At 46.6% G+C, this 22,841-nt stretch overlaps 1 protein-coding gene across 1 annotated transcript in view; it reads left to right on the top strand.

Annotated features, from left to right (window-relative positions):
- The window catches only part of LOC124798862 (trypsin alpha-4-like), a 75,985-nt gene extending 59,952 nt beyond the window's left edge, over nt 1-16,033 (top strand). Inside the window, exons 3-4 of the mRNA XM_047262395.1 lie at nt 6,191-6,762; nt 15,959-16,033. Coding sequence (XP_047118351.1) covers nt 6,191-6,762; nt 15,959-16,033 — 647 coding nt within the window. The remainder of the gene's footprint in view (nt 1-6,190; nt 6,763-15,958) is intronic.
- Nucleotides 16,034-22,841: the final 6,808 nt, after the last annotated feature.

Below are 22,841 nucleotides of genomic sequence, written 5' to 3'. Positions count from 1 at the left end.
TCCCGATTTCAGTTGGTAAATGTGGTATCGATAGTAACGATGCTACATAGTTTCTCAAGTTGGCACTACGAGAGACACAGACGACAGCACCCTCTAGCCGGTGCTGTCGAGGTCTACGAGCTCCGCGACTGCTTCACCCCATTTCATCAGATGCAGACATTCAGGACAAATCGCTTCAGCTACGCACCTCATTCAAAGTTATGTATTCTTATTGCCTGAGTAAAGGGCATTTAAATTCATACAGCAATACCGACGTGTTTTACCGTTTCCTGATCCAACCCACGCGCCGCCTTCCAGGCGGGACACATAAGTAAAAGCTGATGGTAGTCTTCTTGTGGGGCGCAGATCCATCGAACAAATGGACCCAAGCTAGTGGTGGACTGTATTTATATAGATTGGACTGGATCCTCTGGTCCATCTGAATTTCTTGGAGACCAACTGTTGCCGTTCATGAACTCCACGTTCCCGAACAGTGATGGAATTTTTATGGGTGGCAATATACCATGTCACTCGCCCACGTTTGTTCGTATGTTTTTGGTCTGAAGAACTTTCTGGACAGTTGGAGCGAATGGTACACTCACCCACATAGGTCGACATGAATCCCATTCAACATTTATGGGACATAATTGAGAGGTCAGTCCGTGCATAAAATCGAGCAGCGTTAAGACATTAGCAACTCGTACATATGACTGTAGAAGCAGTTTGGCTCGGTATTTCTTCAGCATACTTCCAACGACATATGGGGCTATGCCACGAGCTGTTGCTGCACAACACCGGGTGAAAAATGGCTCGAGAAGATATTTTAACGTATTCGACATTTTGTATCACCTCAGTTTAGGTTTCAGTGATTGAAATCATGCAAGGCAACACAACAGTCAAGTGGGAAAGTTTTGGAACATACGTTTCGCTGCTGTTGCCCACTCACCCTTGTGTGGACGTGTTTCGTATAATGTAGCGATGAGAAACGATGGCTCGATACAATAACCAGAAACAGGCTGAGATGATCGACGCATGTGGCCAAGCAAATAACAATGGTTTGGAGGCCGCACTCTAGAAGCGGGGAAAGAATCCCGCCGATAGCACCGCACCATGAATTGTTAACAAAGGTATTTGTTCGTTTGTGTGAGACAGGCTCGTTTCAGAAAGTGGGTAACAGAGAAAGCTGGATGGGCCCAGTACGAACACAGGTCTTTGAGATATGACACAAGCATCAGTACCAGGCAGGAGGACCACTAGAATGGGTTAAACCAGGCTATCGTGTTGAACTCTCCTGACAACTGCCTCTACTTGTTTCACAAGGCTCACAGGTCTTATCACACACGATCTCTCTACGGCGACGGTTTTGTCGCTCGTTGTCGAACAGGCCACCATGCTGCTAGGTTGCCTGTCATCCATCCAGATGAGGCAACCTGTGCAAGGGGCAGTATCGTTATCCTTCGCAAAATTCACCTTTAGTCTACGGCGAGTCTCCAGTATGACAGTGAACGATCAGCACCGCTTCAGCCTCGATGTATGGGCGGCGATTACTAGTGGCCACTACATGGTGTGTTCTACAGCTTCTCAAAGACTAGGCGGTCGTTTCCTGTAGGTTGGCCCCATTTTGCAAAGGCGTTTTGTGGACATATAAACAGAACATGGGCTGCCTTTGTGATGGATAGTATCCTTCCTCGCAGGTATCAGTTGGAAATGGTCTGGCAGATGGTGATGATTGTGTCTCTTGCAGCTCTTAGGTCTGCCTATGTGCTTATTTTGTAATTAGAACATAATTAGCTATAACTATGTAATATGTTATTTGCTTTGCTTTATCTCATCACTAACTGTTTTTAGTAGTAATTTAGATCACCTGTTACTATTCTAATTTAGTAGTACTTCCATTTTTATTTAGCAATTCCTAGTCATATAATTGTTGTTATTATAAGTTACTAGTTAATTAAGAGTTTTACCAGACTTGGTATGTAATCCTTTACTTGTTTATTACTTACACTATTAGTTCCTGTACTACCTTAATATAATGTAAATTTTTTAACAATATAGTGTCACACCACTGTTACTTGCTTAACACTGAAGAAAGGAGACCCAAGGAGATGTAGCAACTGTGGAGGAATTATCTTACTGTAGACAATTAATAATAACTTGAGTATGTTGTTACTGAATCCATTAACACCATACGTCAAGGAGGTACTTGGATTCCAACAAGGAGGGTCGAGAAAGGAACCGTAGACCACCTATATAAACGAGGGTTGGAACTTTAATAGTGGCAACTATTTATTTATACCTTGTACAAAATAGACATATGTTTGAAAGTTTTACTGACCCTCGAAGTAGTGACCAGCACTGTGTATAACCCGTTGCCAGCGGTGTTGAAGTTGTAGGAAAATTTCAAATTTTACATTGTAGGATGCTCTTAGCAGTGACAGTTGTGTTGACAGTTCGAGCGGCGCGGTCAATTTTCCGACGAATTTCTGGCAGTTCTGAAGCGAATGCCGTGAAGTGTTTCTTTCAGTTTAGAAATCGAGTTGACCTTACGAGGGCTAAAGCCATGGGAGCGCAGTAGATGGTATAGCAAACAGCAGCCCCATCAGTCAAACAAATCAGTAACGGCTTGCACTGTCCGTGCTTGAACATTGTCCTGCAAAATGATGGTTAGCTCCTGCAGAAAGTGTCATCACTTCTGCCTCTATGCTGTTCATTTTTGGAACACAACCTACGACTGGCTTAGAAGTGATGACTCTTTCTGCAGGAATTGACCATCATTTTGCAGGACAATGCTCAAGGACGTACATTGCAAGCTGTTACTGATTTGTTTGACTTATCAGGCTGGTAATCGCTATACCACATACTGCACTCCTATGACTTTAGCCCTTGTGAGTTCAACTCGATTTCTAAACTGAAGGAAACAATTCAAGGCATTTGCTTCAGAACTGTTATAAATTAGTCGGACAATAGACCGCGCCACTCGAATTGTGAACTCAACTGGCACTGCTAAGAGTATCCTTCGAATTCCACATCGCTTGCAAGGGGTTATACGCAACGCTAGTGACTAATTTGAAGGTCAGTAAATTTTTTAACCACGTATCTATTATGTACGAGGTGTAAATAAATAGTTGCCACTATTAAAGTTCCAACTCTCGTAGTAAGGCATATGTCATTAAAGAGCTGGGTATTTCGCAGAGATGTTCATTGTTTTTTTGTGGACTTAAAAAATGAGTAATTTAATGCAAACAGCCCAAGTCATGTGGCATCATTTGGCAGGTCACAGGTAGCCAGAAAACGAGTGAAACTAACCCAAGTATGTAGACAATAGACAATATGAATAGTGGAAATGACCAGTGGAAGTGAGTGGAAAGGTGTGAGAGAAATTGAAAGTGAAGTTTGAAGTACGACATGGAGGTTGCCACTCCGCCGTATGTTTAATCTGGTTCTGGAAAGAAACAATGAGAATGGTAATAAGTATGGACACAGGAACAGTATCGGTTAGGAGGGTCAGGACTCTGGCCTATGCTGATGATATAGCTTTAATAGCACAGAATGATCAAGATCTGGTTCAGAATGAAAGAATGTCAACGGAAGAGGCGCTGAGAGCAGGCTTAAAAATGGATATGAATTTGAATAAGTAGGTCTAAGGGTAAAAAATATGTCAGATACCCCGAGAAGGGTATAGTTTCTTCTTCAAACGTGCCACAACTTGAGATGGCGCCTACTTAACACACGGCTTGTAGTTACACGCTCATAGATGTACGAATGCATGTAACGAATTCCCCAAACACAGGAAACTGTACTGAAGTACTCCTTTCCTTAAGTAAATTGTTACCTGGAAGGCTCCATTTTCCTATTTTGTATATCAGACGAGTCCATTGATCGTATTGGTAGACGGACTGGTTAGACGATGGATGTACTATCAGCTTATTAAAGTTCTTACGGAGAATCCCTTGTATGCCATTGAAGTGTGATCGGTACAAGTAAATCAAGACGCTTTAATTTCATTTAAAGAAATTTGCCACTGACGTTCGGTCGTTTGCCGTCTAACTATTCGTAAGCAACCTTTCCTACTTTAAGCCTGAAACAAAAATCGAAGAACATAGATAATATTATGTAAACGAAAATGACACAGAGTTTAACTTACATAGCTTATAGAACTTCAAGAACAAGAAAGATGAGTATTAGACAGTAGAAGAGCAAATTTTCATCCTTTTCCGTGATGCTAATTATGTTAGTTACATAGCTGGCACACTGACTATACACGAACATATATAAGCGTGTGTGTGTGTGTGTGTGTGTGTGTGTGTGTGTGTGTGTGTGTGTGTGTGTGTGTGTTTGTGCCGACCGGTGTGGCCGAGCGGTTCTAGGCGCTTCAGTCTGGAACCGCGCAACAACTACGGTCGCAGGTTCGAATTCTTCCTCGGGAATGGATGTGTGTGATGTCCTTAGGTTATTTAGTTTTAATTATTTCTAGGCTCTAGGGGACTGATGACCTCAGATGTTAAGTCCCATAGTGCTCAGAGCCATTTGCCATTTGTGTGTGTGTGTGTGTGTGTGTGTGTGTGTGTGTGTGTGTGTGTTGTGTGTGCGTGTGTGTGTGTGTGTGTGTGTGTGTGTGTGTGTGTTCGTGTGTTCCGCGACTATCACCAGCGAGCTCAATGACGCAGCCTCTGCTCTTTGTGAGCTGCAGAATCCTCCCAATAACGTGTCTTCTTGATAGACGTCTCAAAGATTGCCTTAAAGTAGCCTGTTTGCAGCTATACACTTCATGATTGAACACCTGCTTACGCAGACATTCCTGATTGCATCCATCTAGCAAGTGGCCAAGAAAGCCTTTTCAGTGTGGTCACAAGTAGCACTATTTTCAGTGGCTTCCGTCTAAGGCTCCGTCGCCCTGAACGTGTGATGAAAGAATTGAACACTTTGTCTCTCGTTCAGTGCACTTCGTAACACATTCCTGAATGGCCTTATAAAACAACAATGTTTGGGTACTTTTGTCCTGTGTAAACGGCTGGAACTTGCGATGCTATAAGAGGATCTCTTCTAGTAGTAATCATATCACATTGGATGCCGTCCTCAGCAGTTCATTAGCTTTTTCAGTGTATTCAAGTACAACGTCTAACCTGTACGGGAATATACATAATGGATGTACGGGTCCCGGGTTCCCGGGTTCGATTCCCGGCGGGGTCAGGGATTTTCTCTGCCTCGTGATGGCTGGGTGTTGTGTGCTGTCCTTAGGTTAGTTAGGATTAAGTAGTTCTAAGTTCTAGGGGGCTCCCATAGTGCTCAGAGCCATTTGAACCATTTTTGATGTACGGGTATTGGTCATAGGCGCGTGGTTGCCTATATATGGAAGTTGGGGTCTGGCTGTGGGTCGTCATGGATAGCCAAATGGCAGTCGGCTCTCAGCCGTGTTGTGAAGCGGACATGCTCGGGGCTGTGTACGGCGCTCCGCAAGCGGGCCGTTGTTTACGAGCGCGTGTAGTGGCATTGCAGTGTAAACAGATCACCTCTAACGACGATGGTGCTTTCTTATAGAAAGGCAACGATTAAATTAAACTTCCATGCACAGTACGCAAGACATAAGGCATAAGAAGTAGAGCGTTTCCTGCGTGCAGTAATGCACGTCGATCCACAGGAACTTCTTAGTATACATCTTTCGATCGTCTCCAGCACAGTTTACCTGAAATTTGTCGACGAAGCAGCGTGCAAACGGCTTATTCGCCGTTCCATGGATGGATATCGTTTCCACCACGCGGATGGCAACGTGGGTGTAGTGACTGCCGACCATGCAGGACAGAGCGTTCGGACCGTCTGAATCTTCTAGCTGCCATTTGAAGTTCCTGCCACGCTTGTCGTGAACGCGCTGCGGCATTATGGGGAAGTACTAAGTCACGTGGAAGAAAAGTGGCATGCGTTCGAGACGTATCCTGTACTAAATGAAGTGCGTCAGGTGGGAATCGAACTGCGCAAACACATCCCATCGTACGTATCGGTTGCTGGCTGTCGAGCGATCGTCATTTATAATGGTCAACATCGGACTTGTTGAGAATGTGGGCAGGAATGGCATGTACGCTCTAAATGTCTGCAGCGTCGCATCGTCTAGATACCAGGTGCAGACACGACGCCTCCATCACAATCGACAACGCAGCCTATTACATACGTTGAAGAAGCGAGGAGTATGGTAGCCGCGGACATTGTTCCGTTCCAGTTACGACTTCCGTGGGCCAGCTTTTTCTTACCACGACGACGCAGCCTCCATCGGAAACGTCGCCGTGCTCGATAGCAGCACTCCAGCCGTGTGACGAGGGAGAGCACCAGAAGATCGATTCGAGCTCGGACACAGACTTGTGGGAAGTGCCTACTACTTGTTGTGATCCACAGGACGCGGACACGCGTTCCCGCAAGCAGAAGTCGCCCAAGCGACGAAAGATGAGGAGGCTGTCTGCAGCAAATGCTTGGCAAGATGGTGACACGTTCCAGGAGGATGCGCAAAACTCATCTGCGTCCCAGGCTCCAACGGTTCCTGGTCCGCTGCTGGCAACGACCACCCAAGGACAAAGCCAAGTTGACGATGCTCAATTGACCGACGAGCCCCCTAGCGATTTTGCAGCTAAGGCATCAGATGAACGTCATGCGTCGCCTAACGTACCATCCCTCAAGCTTGGGGCGTGCGAGATGGAAAGATTGATATCAGACTCGAGCGACAACCAGGTGCCCGCGACCCGCGGATCGTCTCAGCTGATCAATAATATATACGGTGTGGGTGTCAGGAACGCTCGGGTGGGTGACATGGCTCTTACGTCGTCGTGCTATCAAATGACCAAGGTGTATCACATAGATACAGTCAATGTCAACGGCATTAGTTCCACGATGAGAACCCTGTTCTTAACGGACATGATTCGGGCGGCGGACATTGACATCGAGTTCCTTCAAGAAGTACGGCCTGATCTACGCCTGGATGTTAATGGATACTGTTCTTACGTCAACCCAACCTCCGACGGTTTTGGTGCTAAGGCCATCCTACTACGCGACGGCATCGAACCAATGGCTATTCGGTATTTGCCATCAGTGAGAGGCATTGTACTCACCATCGGCGCAGTCCGCCTTGTGAATCTGTGTGCCCCGTTTGGTACTGCGAAGCGTCGAGAGCGAACACTGAGGTAGCTCCATTGTTTCAAGGCCCTACAGAGCACTTCGTGGGGTGGGGGACTTTAACAGCGTCTTACGCTCTGAGGATCAGATTCTTCGTCATGTCCCATGTCCAGCCCTTCATGTTATGGTCAGGGATTTCACTTTGCATGATACATGGACACTAACCCAAGTTCACCGACGAAGATATACACTCTTCACCAGCCACTCGGTCAGCAGCTTGGACAGGATTTACGTCTCATGAGGTCTTCGGGCAGCAACTATCGATGCTGAGCCATGGACCACTGAGTTCACCGACCATCAGGCGTTCAGCTGCGCCGTGACTCTGCCAGAACAGACGAGCTGTAGTACGGGACCTTGGACTCTTAACGTCCAAATTCTTCAGGAAGAGGCTTCCGTGTAGTCGGTACTACTACCTGGCACAGCTGTGAGAGACGGCGTCATAACCATGATTCCACAATACGATGGTGGACATACTGCGCCACACCGGCTCTTCGCCGCACGCTCATTGCGTATGTACGAGACGTGGATCTTTGGTTCCGATCGACCTCCGAGTTTTACTAAACTGTCTTGCGAGAACTAGCGTCGCAACAGCCTTCGCCAGAGCGCCAGATGGCCGTCCACCGAACACATGCACAGCTTCTGTGGATCATGGCTGACAAATTAGACGGCACGCGGGTTCGAGCAAGACTCCAGCATTGCATCCCAGAGGAACGTCCTTCTCTTTATCACATCGTCAGAAAGCGGAGACATCGTAAGAGGCGACTCACCACTGCAGTTATTTCTGCGGACGGGCAACGCGCTGAGACACTGAACACCATCTTACGTGCCCTCACAGATTTTTACCGCACTCTTTACCAAGCAGATCACTGGCGTGACAATGACATTGAGGACGTCCTACATTCTTGGCGGCAGTCGCGTGGGAAGAAATGCACATGCCCCTGTCGCTGGGCGCCAGAAACAAATCCCCTGGACCCGATGGTCTTCCGCTTCAATTTCTCAGCACCTTTTCTGACCTGATGGGAGAAGTTTGGTGGCAGAAATGCTGCATCCGGATGTGTGCCAAAACCAAAGGGCGGAGTGGGGGGGGGGACGTGGGTGGGGGGTGCAGACTGCAAGACTTCCGGCCGTTGACGTTAGTGAGTTGATTACAAGCTTTTCGCCCGCATTCTTCGTACTCGCCTCCTCGCTAATGTCAAAGATGCGATTCATGCCGACTAACCATGTCTGGTAGGTGGCAGTAATATACACACGGCGTTGAGCTCGTATACAGATGTGGCGCTCATGTCGGCAGGCTGCTTAGAAGGCGCCCTCGTGGCAGTTGACCTAGACCAAGCATTTGGCCGAGTTGGGTACCATTTCTTGCAGGCTGTCTTAGAGAAGATGGGACTGTCCCAAATATCGGCAGGTGTGGTTCTCCGTCTCATCCAGGGAGCCTCTCCCACAGTCCTGGTCAATGGCTACCGCTCGCCAAAGTTCACCATTGAGCTCTCAGTCGACAGGGATGTCCCCTGTCAACCTTTCTCTTTGCTGTTGCCTTCGAGCCTGCACTTCACGGCCTACGGCAGCGTTTGGAAGGCATTCGCTTCCGCAGTGTGCATTTCTTTTTTGTATATGCGAACGATGTAGTTTTTTTGGCGAGGTCGGCAGAAGATACAAGTACGGTGATCGCATGACTTCCGCGATACGGTGGGGTGACCAGAAGCCGTATCAACCTACGAAAGTCACACTACATGCATGAGTGCGGAGGATTGAATATGATTACACCAGTGCCCATTACCAAAGTCCCGGCGATGTAATGTTTGGAAGTGAACTTCCGTGGGAACATTCAGTGTACATCAGCAGATACCTATGGCAGACTACTTAATCTGATCCGCACATACATTTGTCTCCATAACTTTCGAGCACTTGATTTGATCATGCGGATACATTTTGTCAATGTCTAACTCACTTCGAAACTTAATCACGTTCTCCCAATATCCACTACGGTAGCTGCCAGGTACCAGTCGACCAAGGTCATTTCGTCAGCGAGAGTAGGGTGTTCAAGAAATGATACGAGACGCTTAAGCTGCCAAAACATGCAGGCGGCATTGGAATGGTAAAGGTAGACAACAGTACGCGTGCTCTCTTCCTGCGGACGATGCATCGCCTACATATTTCGGACAAGGACACCCTACCTGGTACACTGATTCAGGAGGTGGTGCCTCAGACCCTCTGGCCTCCGATACCTGTTGGGCGTATCACGCCAGCACTGTGTCTTATTCGCACCTATCTGGTCGACATTAGTTATCTGTGGAATGTGTTACCGACTACGCGGAATCCTGGAACAAAGGACTTCTACCGATACTTCCAACGGACGCTGCCTGCTAATTTGGTTGAACGTCGTCACTCTTCGGTTGGCTTGGGACGGTTGTGGAGTAACTTACGCTCGCCTTTCCTTTCCACCACGGTCAGGGAGCTCCGGCATAACGACTGAAAAATTTCCTACCCGACAACGCTTACACATGATAAATCTTGCGGAGGACCTCTCTGCCCCAGATGCAGCGCTGTCGACACAGATATGCACCGTTTAGTTTGTGGCACGGAAGCCGACTGCTGGCTCCTCACACTGCACATGGGGGCATTGTTGCTGCGACGGGCGCCTCAGTCCGTAGAGCGTACCGAACTGATCCATCCCGACATCACTTTCTTCCCTGCTACTCGTCAAAACGCCACGGTGTAAGTTAAGGGTGTGGCATTGTCATACGTTTTTAGTGAGAGCGTTGCTGGTTTGTTAGATTTTTGGCATTATTTAACGAGCAATTGCACGGTTTTACGGCTCAAAGCGTCGTATGGTTCGCTTTTTGAGAATTACTTGGGGTCGTTGTTTACGAGCCCTCCAGATCATTGGGGTGTACCGGGTGTGAGAAGAGACTGAGATATAGCTCCTGAAGGACTGATAAGGCACATGAACGGTAGTTCTGAGGTGTTTCACCCTCTCTGAACGAGAAGACGACCAAGACGTCGCGCCACCTGGTTACTGAGGATACCCCCAAAAGACGGTAAGAATAAATAAATCAGATAAAAAATTACAAATAAGAACATAACAACGAATGAAAAACAAATAAAGTATATTAAATGTATTGTACTTCTTCCTATATCCTTTTCTATTTTTAATAAAAGTTCAGAGGCGGATTTAATTTTTGTTCCTTGGCGGACCGTAAATTGGTGGCAAAGTACCGTCCTAGTTAGCTTTTAGGGTGAAAGAAGGGTGGTAGTAGCTTTGCTTTTGTTTTTAGATTTGATAAATTTTTAGGGGTACTATGGGTGATAGGGACCAACGCCTGAAGTGGAAGAGGGCAATGAAAAATATTAAAAAATAAAAAAAAGAATGGTAAGGTAACCACTCGCGATAAGTAGGAAATCCGGGTTCGATTCCTGATCCGGCACAAATATTCACTGTTGTCATTCCACTCTGCATCTGATGGTTGCATTTACGAATTCATTTAATGTATTCAGTGTTCGGTCTCACTTGCTCATATTCGTTGTGATACGACCGATAATGGGGCTTGATGAGTCCATAAAATTCGTTACTTGTCCTCGCGATATTTATGAAGAGATAGTGACGTAAGACACATCAAGCTGAGGACTGTGCACAGCTGCGATCACATGATGCAGGTCCACGACCAGAAACTTACGATTGTTTCGTCAACTTTCAGTCCTCTACTTCTATTTGAATATCATCGCTTGTATTACTCTCCCCAGTGAATGCTTCGGCACTTGCTCGCAACACTGCCTCCTTCCTATCCGTATTTATTTTGTCTGTTTCGTCTAGCCATTTAGTAAAGTCATTGGCAATTCTTTCTCCTTGAACATCTAGGCACACTTGTAATACCTCTTCGGGATCCTGTGTCAATTTCTGTACCCTTGCAGACAACTGCTGCACGGGGCTTTTCAATGCATTTTAGCCGCTTGCAGTGCCTCTGCTTCATTAAGTAATTTTTGTATGCCAACAGACACAGTCACTCTTGGATCTGAAATTTCTTTAGACACATCAGATAAAATATTATTTGTCTGCGCGACTAATTCTTTCTCCTGTGCTGCAGTTGGCAGTGCTAGCTCTTTGTCCCGCATTTCCAGTATGGCATTTACCTGGCTCGGCCAGGTCTTTATCTCGCGTTTCAAGTGTGGTTTTTAATTGTGTCGGAATTTGCGCGGCCAGTTCTGTATTTCTCCCAGCGAAAGCTAAATTTATATACCTGGCTAATTACCCTACGTTTCAAGTGTTTTGTTTACTTGTGTCGGAACTTGAGCTGCTAATTCTTTGTCTCACGCGCTCATCATAGCCAAAATTCTGTAAAGTGATACAGTTAAGCGATCAACGTGTTGATCGGTTTGACAAACATTCTAAGTGGATTGAGCAGGTGTATCAGATTCTAACTGAGAAACGAGAGTTATTTACGGCGTCGTCGACTCGGTGTTACCGCCGGCATCTACATCAAACTCAACGGGTCCGTCATTTACCGTAACCATTATTACTGTCACACCAAGTTTATTCAAGGCACACAATACGAAATGAGCTTAAAATCAATTATTTTACCATATGAACAAGATGGATGGTGTAATTTATGCGCCGCTAGACTAATTTACACGCAAAAAGACAAGAAGGATGCTCCAAATTAAATCGACACGCGACAAAACGTTCCACCTTGCTTTCGCTCTGGGCGGAAGCAGCCATCTTAATCACGTTTTCTTACAACGGTGAAAATTCCATTTCTTAAATCGTATAATTGAAAAAATTGCAATGGCTGATTTAAAAAAATGAACTATTGAACATTCGTCCTGAGAATCGTGATAAACATAATGCAAGCAGTAAAACAGTGGAAACCAAATAATTCGTCCGCTCTGATGTTCACAGCGAGTCACTCAGTCCATTCTATTGGACTGTTTAGTCGTTTTAGAAGTACAGTTTCCTTCCCTCTTTTCCTGGCAATCACATTCTCCAGAGCAGTTGCTTAGACATGAAACTAGAAACACCTGAATTAGATACAAATAATGGCGGTCCCATAGAGGGTGCTAGATGAGGCGTATCACAATTTTTTCGGAAAATACTACGTACACTATTGAAGACTGCTTGGGCCTGCCGCTGTGGCCGAGCGGTTCTAGGCGCTACAGTCTGGAACCGCGCGACTGCTACGGTCGTAGGTTCGAATCCTGCCTCGGGCATCGATGTGTGTGATGTCCTTAGATTAGTTAGGTTTAAGTAGTTCAAAGTTCTAGGGGACTGATGACCTCAGATGATAAGTCCCATAGTGCTCAGAGTCGCTTGAACCATTTGAAGACTAGTAGGTGCAAGAATCTCAGGGTCGCTTAACTTTTAGTTAAAGAAACATGCCAAGAGAAAGCGTGAGTGGCGTTCGCTCGTTTACAGCCTAACTATTAATTACCAACCTTTCCACTTTTCAGCCTGAAATAAATTCTAAGGCCACAAGTTCAAATGGTTCAAATGCCTCTGAGCACTATGCGACTTAACTTCTGAGGTCATCAGAGGCCTAGACCTTAGAACTAATTAAACCGAACTAACCTAAGTACATCACACACATCCATGCCCGAGGCAGGATTCGTACCTGCGACCATAGCGGTCGCCCGGCTCCAGACTGTAGCGCCTAGAACCGCACGGCCACTCCGGCCGGCAGGCTACAATTAACATTACGTAACTGAAAGGGTTTTGTTGAGTGATAGAAATGAAATATGATATGTCAGTATAGATGGTAACACCATCAATTAATTACCGAGGAGGGGGGGGGGGGGGTGGAACAGTGGTTTGCACACTAGACTCGTAGTCGGAAGGACGACGGTTCAAACCTGCGTCCAGCCATCTTTATTTACGTTTCCCGTAATTTCCCTAAAATCACTTCAGGCAAATGCCGGGATGGCTACTTTGAAAGGGCACGGCCGATTGCCTTCCCCATCCTTCCCTAATCCGATGGGTACGTTGACATCGCAGTTTGGTCTCCACAGAGTTTAACTTACATAGCTCACAAAGCCACACGAACAAAAAAAAAAAAAAAAAAAAAAAGAACCTCAGAACATATAAGAACTAACTTTCGTCGTTTTTCGTGATTATACACCAACATGAATCAATAAAAATGATTCAACCTTCTCTCTTCTCCATCACGAAAAAGCTCCAGAACGGTTCATCCTTGAAATTATTAGTGAATATAAATATCATTTTATTACAATGGTAATGAAGTAATGCCTCTCAAATACGTGAAACTGCCATGTCCTTCCTGTACTAGGAAGAAACTGCAACTGACTGCTTACGGACACTAAACGCATCAAAGTACGTCAGCTTGCTGCTGTGGTGCAATATGTTGTTTAGCAGACGACTACCGTTCCTTTCTCGCACATAGATGAAAAACGTCATGTATTTGCAAATAGACTTAGTCATCTATATGAAGAACATGCTCCACTAAAGAACGGAAAAGTGAAAGGGAAACCTGCATCTTGGCTGACTGATGAGCTTAGACAGTTCACGAATCTGAGAGACACTGTACGTACACCATAGAAACTACACTCTGCGCCAAGTAATCATAACGCTTACAAGAAGAAATGGAACAGTCAGTACCGCAGTGAGAAATATTACACCCAGGAATAGCCATACATTAACCCACGGCAGGAGCAGATCACCGGTCCTATGGAAAATCGTACATAATTTTGGTATAGGCAAAGTAAAAGCTGCATTTTATGCCATGGTCCCAGTCGAGGAACTGAACAGGTACTTCATAACACTTACAACCGCAATTGAACAGTAATATAAGTAGTCTTAATGATTACTTCATCTATATTTTCATACATCTACGTACATCACTGACATTTTCGCACTGTTCCAGCCATGTCCAAGACCTTGGAATAAACAGCTGTCCCATAATTAATCGCGCTAACACATACAGTCGAAAAATGATTCAAATGGCTCTGAGCACTATGGGACTCAACTGCTGGGGTCATCAGTCCCCTAGAACTTAGAACTACTTAAACCTAACTAACCTAAGGACATCACACACACCCATGCCCGAGGCAGGATTCGAACCTGCGACCGTAGCAGCAGCACGGCTCCGGACTGGAGCGCCTAGAACCGCACGGCCACAGCGGTCGGCTACAGTCGAAAGTACACTATATTGCAGACGAGGAAGTCTCAGTAAATATAAACAGGTCTACAACGAACTGTTAGCCAGATATTTGCAACTTTCTGATTGTCAACCACTACTGACGTCATTCTCCGTAAACGCTGCATGCCAGTCTTCAGTGTGGTATTAGTTTATGCTTTCGAAACGTGGACCTGGAAACAGAATGGATAGGGCAGTACTGTACTTAGTCAGAGTGCCACTCATCTCTGGTAACCTGTAACACTACAGTAACGAGGAGTATGCCGATAAGCATTTCATGTGTGGCAGGGCAACAGCAATGCACGGGAGGTTGCAGGTATTTACTAAAGATGCATACCCTGCCCGAAGACATCCGGATAGCCGAACATTTAGAGGGTTGCTTGACGGCCAACGAGACACTGGGAGCTTTGCAATGCTATGGGTGCAGGTAGGCCTGCACGATTTACACTTGCGCTTGAAGATGCGGCGCTGGAAACTCACCTGGAATCTCGACAAGGGAACGAGCCACACATGCTCCTCGTATAAGCCATAGCAGAGATTCCAAAATAAAGCATCGCAGTTTAATGAACCGGTGACACCTCTAGCGGATGTATTCCAATCCTTGTCTTCCTCTAAGACTTTTACCCTCTGCAACTGTCTCTAGTATCATAGAAGTTATTTCCTGATGTTGTCGCACATGTGCTGTCATCCTGTATCTTCTTGCTACCAGTGTTTTGAAAGATGTCTTTCGTCACCAATCCTGCGGACAATCTCCTCACTGTTCATCAGCTCACTTAATTTTCAACATTCTTCTGTAGCTCTACACCTCAATTGCTTGGACTATCTACTGTTCAGGTTTTCTCACAGACCACGCTTCACTTACCACATTATGTTGCGCTCCAAACGTAGATTCTCAGACATCTCTTCCTCAGATTGTGATCTATGTCTGATACTAGTATACTTCTCTTGACTAGAATCGCCCTCTGTACCAATGTTAGTCCGCTTTTTGTATCCTCTTTTCTGCGTCCGTCAGCCGGCCGGAGTGGCCGAGCGGTTCTAGGCGATACATTATGGAAACGCGCGACCGCTACGGTCGCAGGTTCGAATCCTGCCTCGTGCATGGATGTGTGTGATGTCCTTAGGTTACTTAGGTTTAAGTAATTCTAAGATCTAGGGGACTGACGACCTCAGAATTTAAGTCCCATAGTGCTCTGAGCCATTTGCGTCCGCCATGGGTTATTTTGCTGCCTAGGCGACAGAATTCCTTAACTTCGTCAACTTCGTGATCCCCTATTCTGATGTTAATTTCTTCGCTATTCTCATTTCCGGTACTTCTAATTACTTTCGCCTTTCTTCGATTTACTCTCAACCCATATTTTATACTGATTCCAGTGTTCGTTCATTCAACAGATCCTGTATTTCTGCTTCACATTCACACAGGACAACAATGTCATCAGCGAATCTCTTCGTTGTCATCCTTTGACACTCAATTTTAATCAAACTTTTGAACGATATCTAACATGACGATTTGGTGAAAGATATTTTGGCGGAGGATGAACTGCGCTGTGGTCTCTAAGATCACCTGATCTGAACCACGCGAATATCTGTATCTGGGCCCACATTAAGGATGTAGTGTACGCCAATCCAGTTAACGCGGTTGAAGAATTGGACCAGATACTTGACAATGCTTGTGTGTTTTAAAGGATGCGAAACTCATTGGTGGTTTCGGTGCAGGCCTGGACAAAACATTGAACACCCTTTCAACTATGAATCTTTGAACTAGCCTCTTAACCACTAGTACAATCATGTACCTGCTGTGTTCACCTCCACTTGCACTTCTACCAGTTTATTCTAATAACTATTCCTAGTGTTGTACAATATTCGTAATTGGGATGACGTTTAAACAGAATCAAGTCGGTGGAGACTGGTATCCACGAAGTCGTAACTACGTCCTATCTTAACTTACAATTTTTGTTCCAATATTGTCTTCATTCAACTGTATGCGATTACGTCATTAATTGTGATATACGCTGTGTACTCCACGACCAGTTTAACATGTATTTAACTACAACCTACTAGACAAACACCAATCAGGTTTCCGCTGGCATCGCAGCACAGCATCTGCTATAATACAAGTTACGGATGATCTGAAGCTAGAAGTGGATGGAAAAGAGGTGGCCACCATGTGCGTCTTACAGTTTACCACACCCTCTGACACTGGAGACTTCGACATTTTACTTGTCAAAGTGAACAGTGGAAATTTCTGTCCAAGTGTTGTACCATGATTTTGTATATACCTGACGTCTCGCCAGCAATCCGCTGTGTCCGGCACCATAAAGTCACAATGGAGACGAGGTAGTATCAGACGTCCTCCAGTGTTCGGTATTAGGTCCTGTATTTTCATCATTGTATCTCTTCGATGTGTGATCGGTTTTGTCCTACAGTGAGTACTACTTATAGGCTGAAGATCTCCAGTTGTACCTAGGTGCAAGATCAATAAACTAGGAGACTGTTACTGAAAATATCAGTACTGACCTGTGTGCACTACCTAGCGGCCACAGAGAATAGATTAACCTCAACCCACTAAAAACCATAGCCATCCTAGGCTTATTGGTCCCAAATATCGAGAATCCTAAAATATATTTAATCCTAAATGGGACAAATATCAAGTTCTCTCCCTCAGCAGAAATTCCACAAGCAATATTAGACGGAAAACTACGTTGGGCCGAGCACACAGTTACAGTGCGCAAAAACATAGTCAGCGTCTCCCCATTCTCTCCAAATATATAGTAAAATCTTCCCTCTTAATCTGAAAAAGAAACTTATATGAACACTTATACTTCCTGTTACTAAACACAGCGATGTACCTATGTGATCAAAAGTATCCTGACACCCGGCTGAGAGTGACTTACAGGTTCGTAGGGCCCTCCATCGGCAATGCTTGGATTCAATATGGTGTTGGACCACCATCAGCTTGCACGATAGCTTCCACTCTCGCAGTCATACATTCAATCAGGTGCTGGAAGGTTTCTTGGGGAATGGCAGCCCATTCTTCTCGAAGTGCTGCACTGAGGAGAGGTATCGATGTCTCTCGGTGAGGTCTGGCACGAAGTCGGGGTTCCAAATCAGCCCAAAGGTGTTCTCTAGGACTCAGGTCAGGACACTGTGTATGCCAGTCCATTACAGGGATGTTATTGTCGCGTAACCACTCCGCCACAGGCCGTGCATTATGAACAGGCGGTCGATCGTGTTGAAAGATGCTATCGCCGTCCCGGAATTGCTCTTCAACAGTGGGAAGAAAGAGGGTGCTTTAAACATCAATGTAGGCCTGTGCTGCGATAGTGCCATGCAAAACAACAAGGGGTGCAAGCATTCTCCATGAAAAATAGGACCACACCATAATACCACCGCCTCCGAAATTTACTGTTGGCAGTACACACGCTGGTAGATGACGTTCACCGGGTTTTCGCCTTACTCACACCCTGCCACCGGATCGCCATATTGTCTACCGAGATTCGTCACTCCACACAACGTTTTTCCACTGCTCAATCGCCATGAAATCCAAGTTTTCTCACTTCCCATCTAACTGTCATAGTACTTGCAGTGGATCCTGATGCAGTTTGGAAGTCCTGTATGGTGGTCTGGACAGATGTCTGCCTATTACATATTACGACCCTCTTCAACTATCGGCGGTCTTTGTCAGTCAACAGACGAGATCGGCCTGTACGATTTTGTGCTGTCCGTGTCCCTTCACGTTTCCACTTCACTATCACATCGGAAACAGTGGATCTATGGATGTCTAGGAGTGTGAAACTCTCGCATACAGTCGTATGACACAAGTGTCTCCAAGTCGCCTGACTTCGTTCGAAGTCAGTGAGTTCCACGGAGCGCCCCACTCTGCCCTCTCACGATGTCTAATGACTATTGAAGTCGCTCATATGGAGTACCTGGCAGTAGGTGCCAGCATAAAACACCTAATATGAAAAACGTGTGTTTTTCGGGGTGTCCGGATACTTTTGATCACACAGTATACATCTTTCTCAGGAAAGCCAATGAGGGACTATTGGGAACCTGCTCGACTATTGTACTCCTTTCCATTTAATTCTCTAATCACAGTCGTCCTGCTAGCTGGCCTGCTGGTACAACTTGGGATCTCACGAGTAATTCCTTCGCTGATTTCATGTGATTTCTTACAACCATCTTCCTCACTCGTCGGCGGTCCCTGTCCGTCGCAACTATCTGCGTAGATTATGATTCAATAAAGCTCTCGCGAAGAAACTACATTTGCTAACTTAACACAGTTTGTTGCTTTACCTCAGCATCTGCCTCCTATCACCAATTATTGTAGGCTTCCATTTTCAACACAGTGGCCTTTATAGATGTTAGATTATCTTAGTTAATCGGCGTGGAAATGACTGTTCCGCAGAATAAAACTTATGAATGGCCCCAACGAACGAGCTGTTATTAACCTTAATTCACGTACCTAATGATCACCATTTGCTAGAAGCTTGACGTTCTGTTACCTTTAGCTAGTACTGTACTGATGGCAACGAAGTGAAATAAAGTACTCTGCAACAGCAAATGTGCTTCAACCTCAGGAATATACACTCCTGGAAATGGAAAAAAGAACACATTGACACCGGTGTGTCAGACCCACCATACTTGCTCCGGACACTGCGAGAGGGCTGTACAAGCAATGATCACATGCACGGCACAGCGGACACACCAGGAACCGCGGTGTTGGCCGTCGGATGGCGCTAGCTGCGCAGCATTTGTGCACCGCCGCCGTCAGTGTCAGCCAATTTGCCGTGGCATACGGAGCTCCATCGCAGTCTTTAACACTGGTAGCATGCCGCGACAGCGTGGACGTGAACCGTATGTGCAGTTGACGGACTTTGAGCGAGGGCGTATAGTGGGCATGCGGGAGGCCGGGTGGACGTACCGCCGAAGTGCTCAACCCGTGGGGCGTGAGGTCTCCACAGTACATCGATGTTGTCGCCAGTGGTCGGCGGAAGGTGCACGTGCCCGTCGACCTGGGACCGGACCGCAGCGACGCACGGATGCACGCCAAGACCGTAGGATCCTACGCAGTGCCGTAGGGGACCGCACCGCCACTTCCCAGCAAATTAGGGACACTGTTGCTCCTGGGGTATCGGCGAGGACCATTCGCAACCGTCTCCATGAAGCTGGGCTACGGTCCCGCACACCGTTAGGCCGTCTTCCGCTCACGCCCCAACATCGTGCAGCCCGCCTCCAGTGGTGTCGCGACAGGCGTGAATGGAGGGACGAATGGAGACGTGTCGTCTTCAGCGATGAGAGTCGCTTCTGCCTTGGTGCCAATGATGGTCGTATGCGTGTTTGGCGCCGTGCAGGTGAGCGCCACAATCAGGACTGCATACGACCGAGGCACACAGGGCCAACACCCGGCATCATGGTGTGGGGAGCGATCGCCTACACTGGCCGTACACCACTGGTGATCGTCGAGGGGACACTGAATAGTGCACGGTACATCCAAACCGTCATCGAACCCATCGTTCTACCATTCCTAGACCGGCAAGGGAGCTTGCTGTTCCAACAGGACAATGCACGTCCGCATGTATCCCGTGCCACCCAACGTGCTCTAGAAGGTGTAAGTCAACTACCCTGGCCAGCAAGATCTCCGGATCTGTCCCCCATTGAGCATGTTTGGGACTGGATGAAGCGTCGTCTCACGCGGTCTGCACGTCCAGCACGAACGCTGGTCCAACTGAGGCGCCAGGTGGAAATGGCATGGCAAGCCGTTCCACAGGACTACATCCAGCATCTCTACGATCGTCTCCATGGGAGAATAGCAGCCTGCATTGCTGCGAAAGGTGGATATACACTGTACTAGTGCCGACATTGTGCATGCTCTGTTGCCTGTGTCTATGTGCCTGTGGTTCTGTCAGTGTGATCATGTGATGTATCTGACCCCAGGAATGTGTCAATAAAGTTTCCCCTTCCTGGGACAATGAATTCACGGTGTTCTTATTTCAATTTCCAGGAGTGTATTCACAGCCCTATTAACAGCTGTGATATATAAAGGGAATCAAATGAAAACGCGACAGAGGGCAAAGAAGTAAGTAAACTGTTTATTATTTCAAAAGTGATTGTCACAACTGTTAATACGTTTAACCTACTGTGAGACATGGCTGGCAATGCCACTGTGGAAAAATGTAGGCAGTGGTCTATGGAACAATGATTATTCAAAGGTGTACACTTCTTCGTCCGCACCTAATCGAAAGACACGAATGTCTTTCTTCAGATTCGAAAGATGTGCAAATCTCATGGGGAGAGGATGGGACTGTTTGAATGATGTCTAAGAGCTCCGTGCGAAACGTATGCATTGTAACTGGAACAGCATAGGAAAAACGTGGAAGACCATTTTCCTTCAACGAAGTGATTCCGTCCGTCAAGTAACCTGGGTATGGGAATGCCGTGTGGCTATGGCCTCCCGTCGGATGGACCGTTCACCTGATGCAAGTCTTTCGAGTTGATGCCACTTCAGCCACTTGCGTGTCGATGGGGATGAAATGATGATGACAAGGACAACACCCATGCCCTGAGCGGAGAAAATCTCCGACCGAGCCCGGAATCGAACCCGGGCCGTTAGGTACGACTTTCCGTCGTGCTGACCACTCAGCCACGAGGGGCGGACAGCTATGCTGGGTGATTAGACTAGACGGATATCTCCAGTTTTTGCAAGGTATCCATCTACTACTGTGCGTTGACTGTGGTGCAGTGTTCCAGGGCGCTCTTGTATTTGAAGAAAAGGGTAATAATAACTTTCCCTCACATCCTCTGTACAGTCCTGTTCTCTTCCCATTCGATTTCCGTTTTTCTGGAGTGCTCATGAATATCATTCGTGGCCTTCGATTCTCTACGGACAAAGACGAGTACGTCTGGGTAGCAGAAAGGCAAGGTCAAACATTTTCGTATGAGGCCATTGGCTCTCGTGTCTTTTACTGGGATAACTTGTCATTGAGATGAAGTTTGAAATAACAGAGGGTTCACTTACGTTTTCTCAAGTGCCTCGTTTTTATTTGACACTCTCTTTCATTATGTCCTCACACTTATTGTGTAGGTGCGCATTGTGGACGATATTTTGATAAATACCTAAATTTTTGGGCTGTGTCATATAGTAAGAAGCGTTGATACTATTGAAGGGAAAGAGTTCACAAGTTAGGCAGAATATAGGCCACGAACTGGTGTGGCCTCCGTGAGCTAACGTGATTTTGTCGACTAGGTTTCGTACTCACTCGCCAACTTTGTCAACAACACTTTTAAAATGTTCCAAATCCGAAAGCACCGCCGGTCGGAGTGGCCGTGCGGTTCCAGGCGCTACAGTCTGGGGCCGAGTGACCGCTACGGTCGCAGGTTCGAATCCTGCCTCGGACATGGATGTGTGTGATGTCCTTAGGTTATTTAGGTTTATTTAGTTCTAACTTCTAGGCGACTGATGACCTCAGAAGTTAAGTCGCATAGTGCTCAGAGCCATTTGAACCATTTTAACCGAAAGCACCCTCAGACTAGGGATAGGCGGAGCTGGATATCGGGCTTTGTCTTGGGAAGGATACAGTCGATCTACCCCTATCAGTTACTGAACTGAGATATTTCTGAGTCACATTTACGAAGGATGTGCGCAGAACGGCTGAGGCAAACTATCGGTGGCTACTACAGATTATACACGTGATGGTTCGTCACGACCTTCTCAATGACTTGTACCAGCTACAACGTGTGGAGAACCTTTATGTGGCGTCAAAACCCTATCACGTGACACAAGTCCTCCACTACCGGAGGCCTTCGGTTATTTCCCGGCCACAGGGCACACTCCTTTGCACAGTGGAAGACTGGGACTGGTTAATGTCCGGGAACGGGCAGCTTCCCTTTATATGAGCAATATGTGGAAACAGTGGACCCGTCAATTAGCCTTCCACACGGGTCGTCTATGTGAGGTTCTGATGCCGGTGTATCACGTCCCATTGGTGTCGGTGTCACACGTAGCGACATAGCTATTCCATTCCATAGCTCTTTCATTCTGGAATACAGCAATGTGACCTCGAATCTCCCCGCAAGGCGCCCGCTGAAGACAAAGGATTCTTACACCAACTTTCTGCTACAGTTCCGCGTAACATGTTAGTAACCAAGTACCCGACTGCCAATTGTCCACGAGTTTGGAAAACCAGTTTCTGCCAAACACAGTGTGGGAGACGTTTTATCAAGTCACCTACAAAAGTATACGACGTAACACCGGCTCCACACTGTGGGATTGACAGTTGCCCCACTTTGCACTGACTGTCGCCTCCTGACCACCGGTGAACATGCATCAGGTGCGTGTCGTCGGTCGGTGTTTGGCGACTGACGCAGAAAATTTTACCCTATTACCTCCGTGACACCCTGACGTGAATGAACCCTGGACCTTCCTGGGTACAGAGGATGATTACGTTCCCTTCGCAAAATATCATGCGCTTGCACTGTCAAAGGGAAAGAACATAGACAAGGGGAGCCTGATTACTGAATGGTACCTACAAAATGCTCACGACTCACTTGAAAGCGCACCGAGCTCGT

This window comes from Schistocerca piceifrons, chromosome 5, assembly GCF_021461385.2.
Source record: "Schistocerca piceifrons isolate TAMUIC-IGC-003096 chromosome 5, iqSchPice1.1, whole genome shotgun sequence".
Lineage (NCBI taxonomy): Eukaryota > Metazoa > Arthropoda > Insecta > Orthoptera > Acrididae > Schistocerca > Schistocerca piceifrons.
The sequence above is the reverse complement of the archived record's forward strand: the minus strand, read 5'-3'. Positions and strand labels throughout refer to the sequence as shown.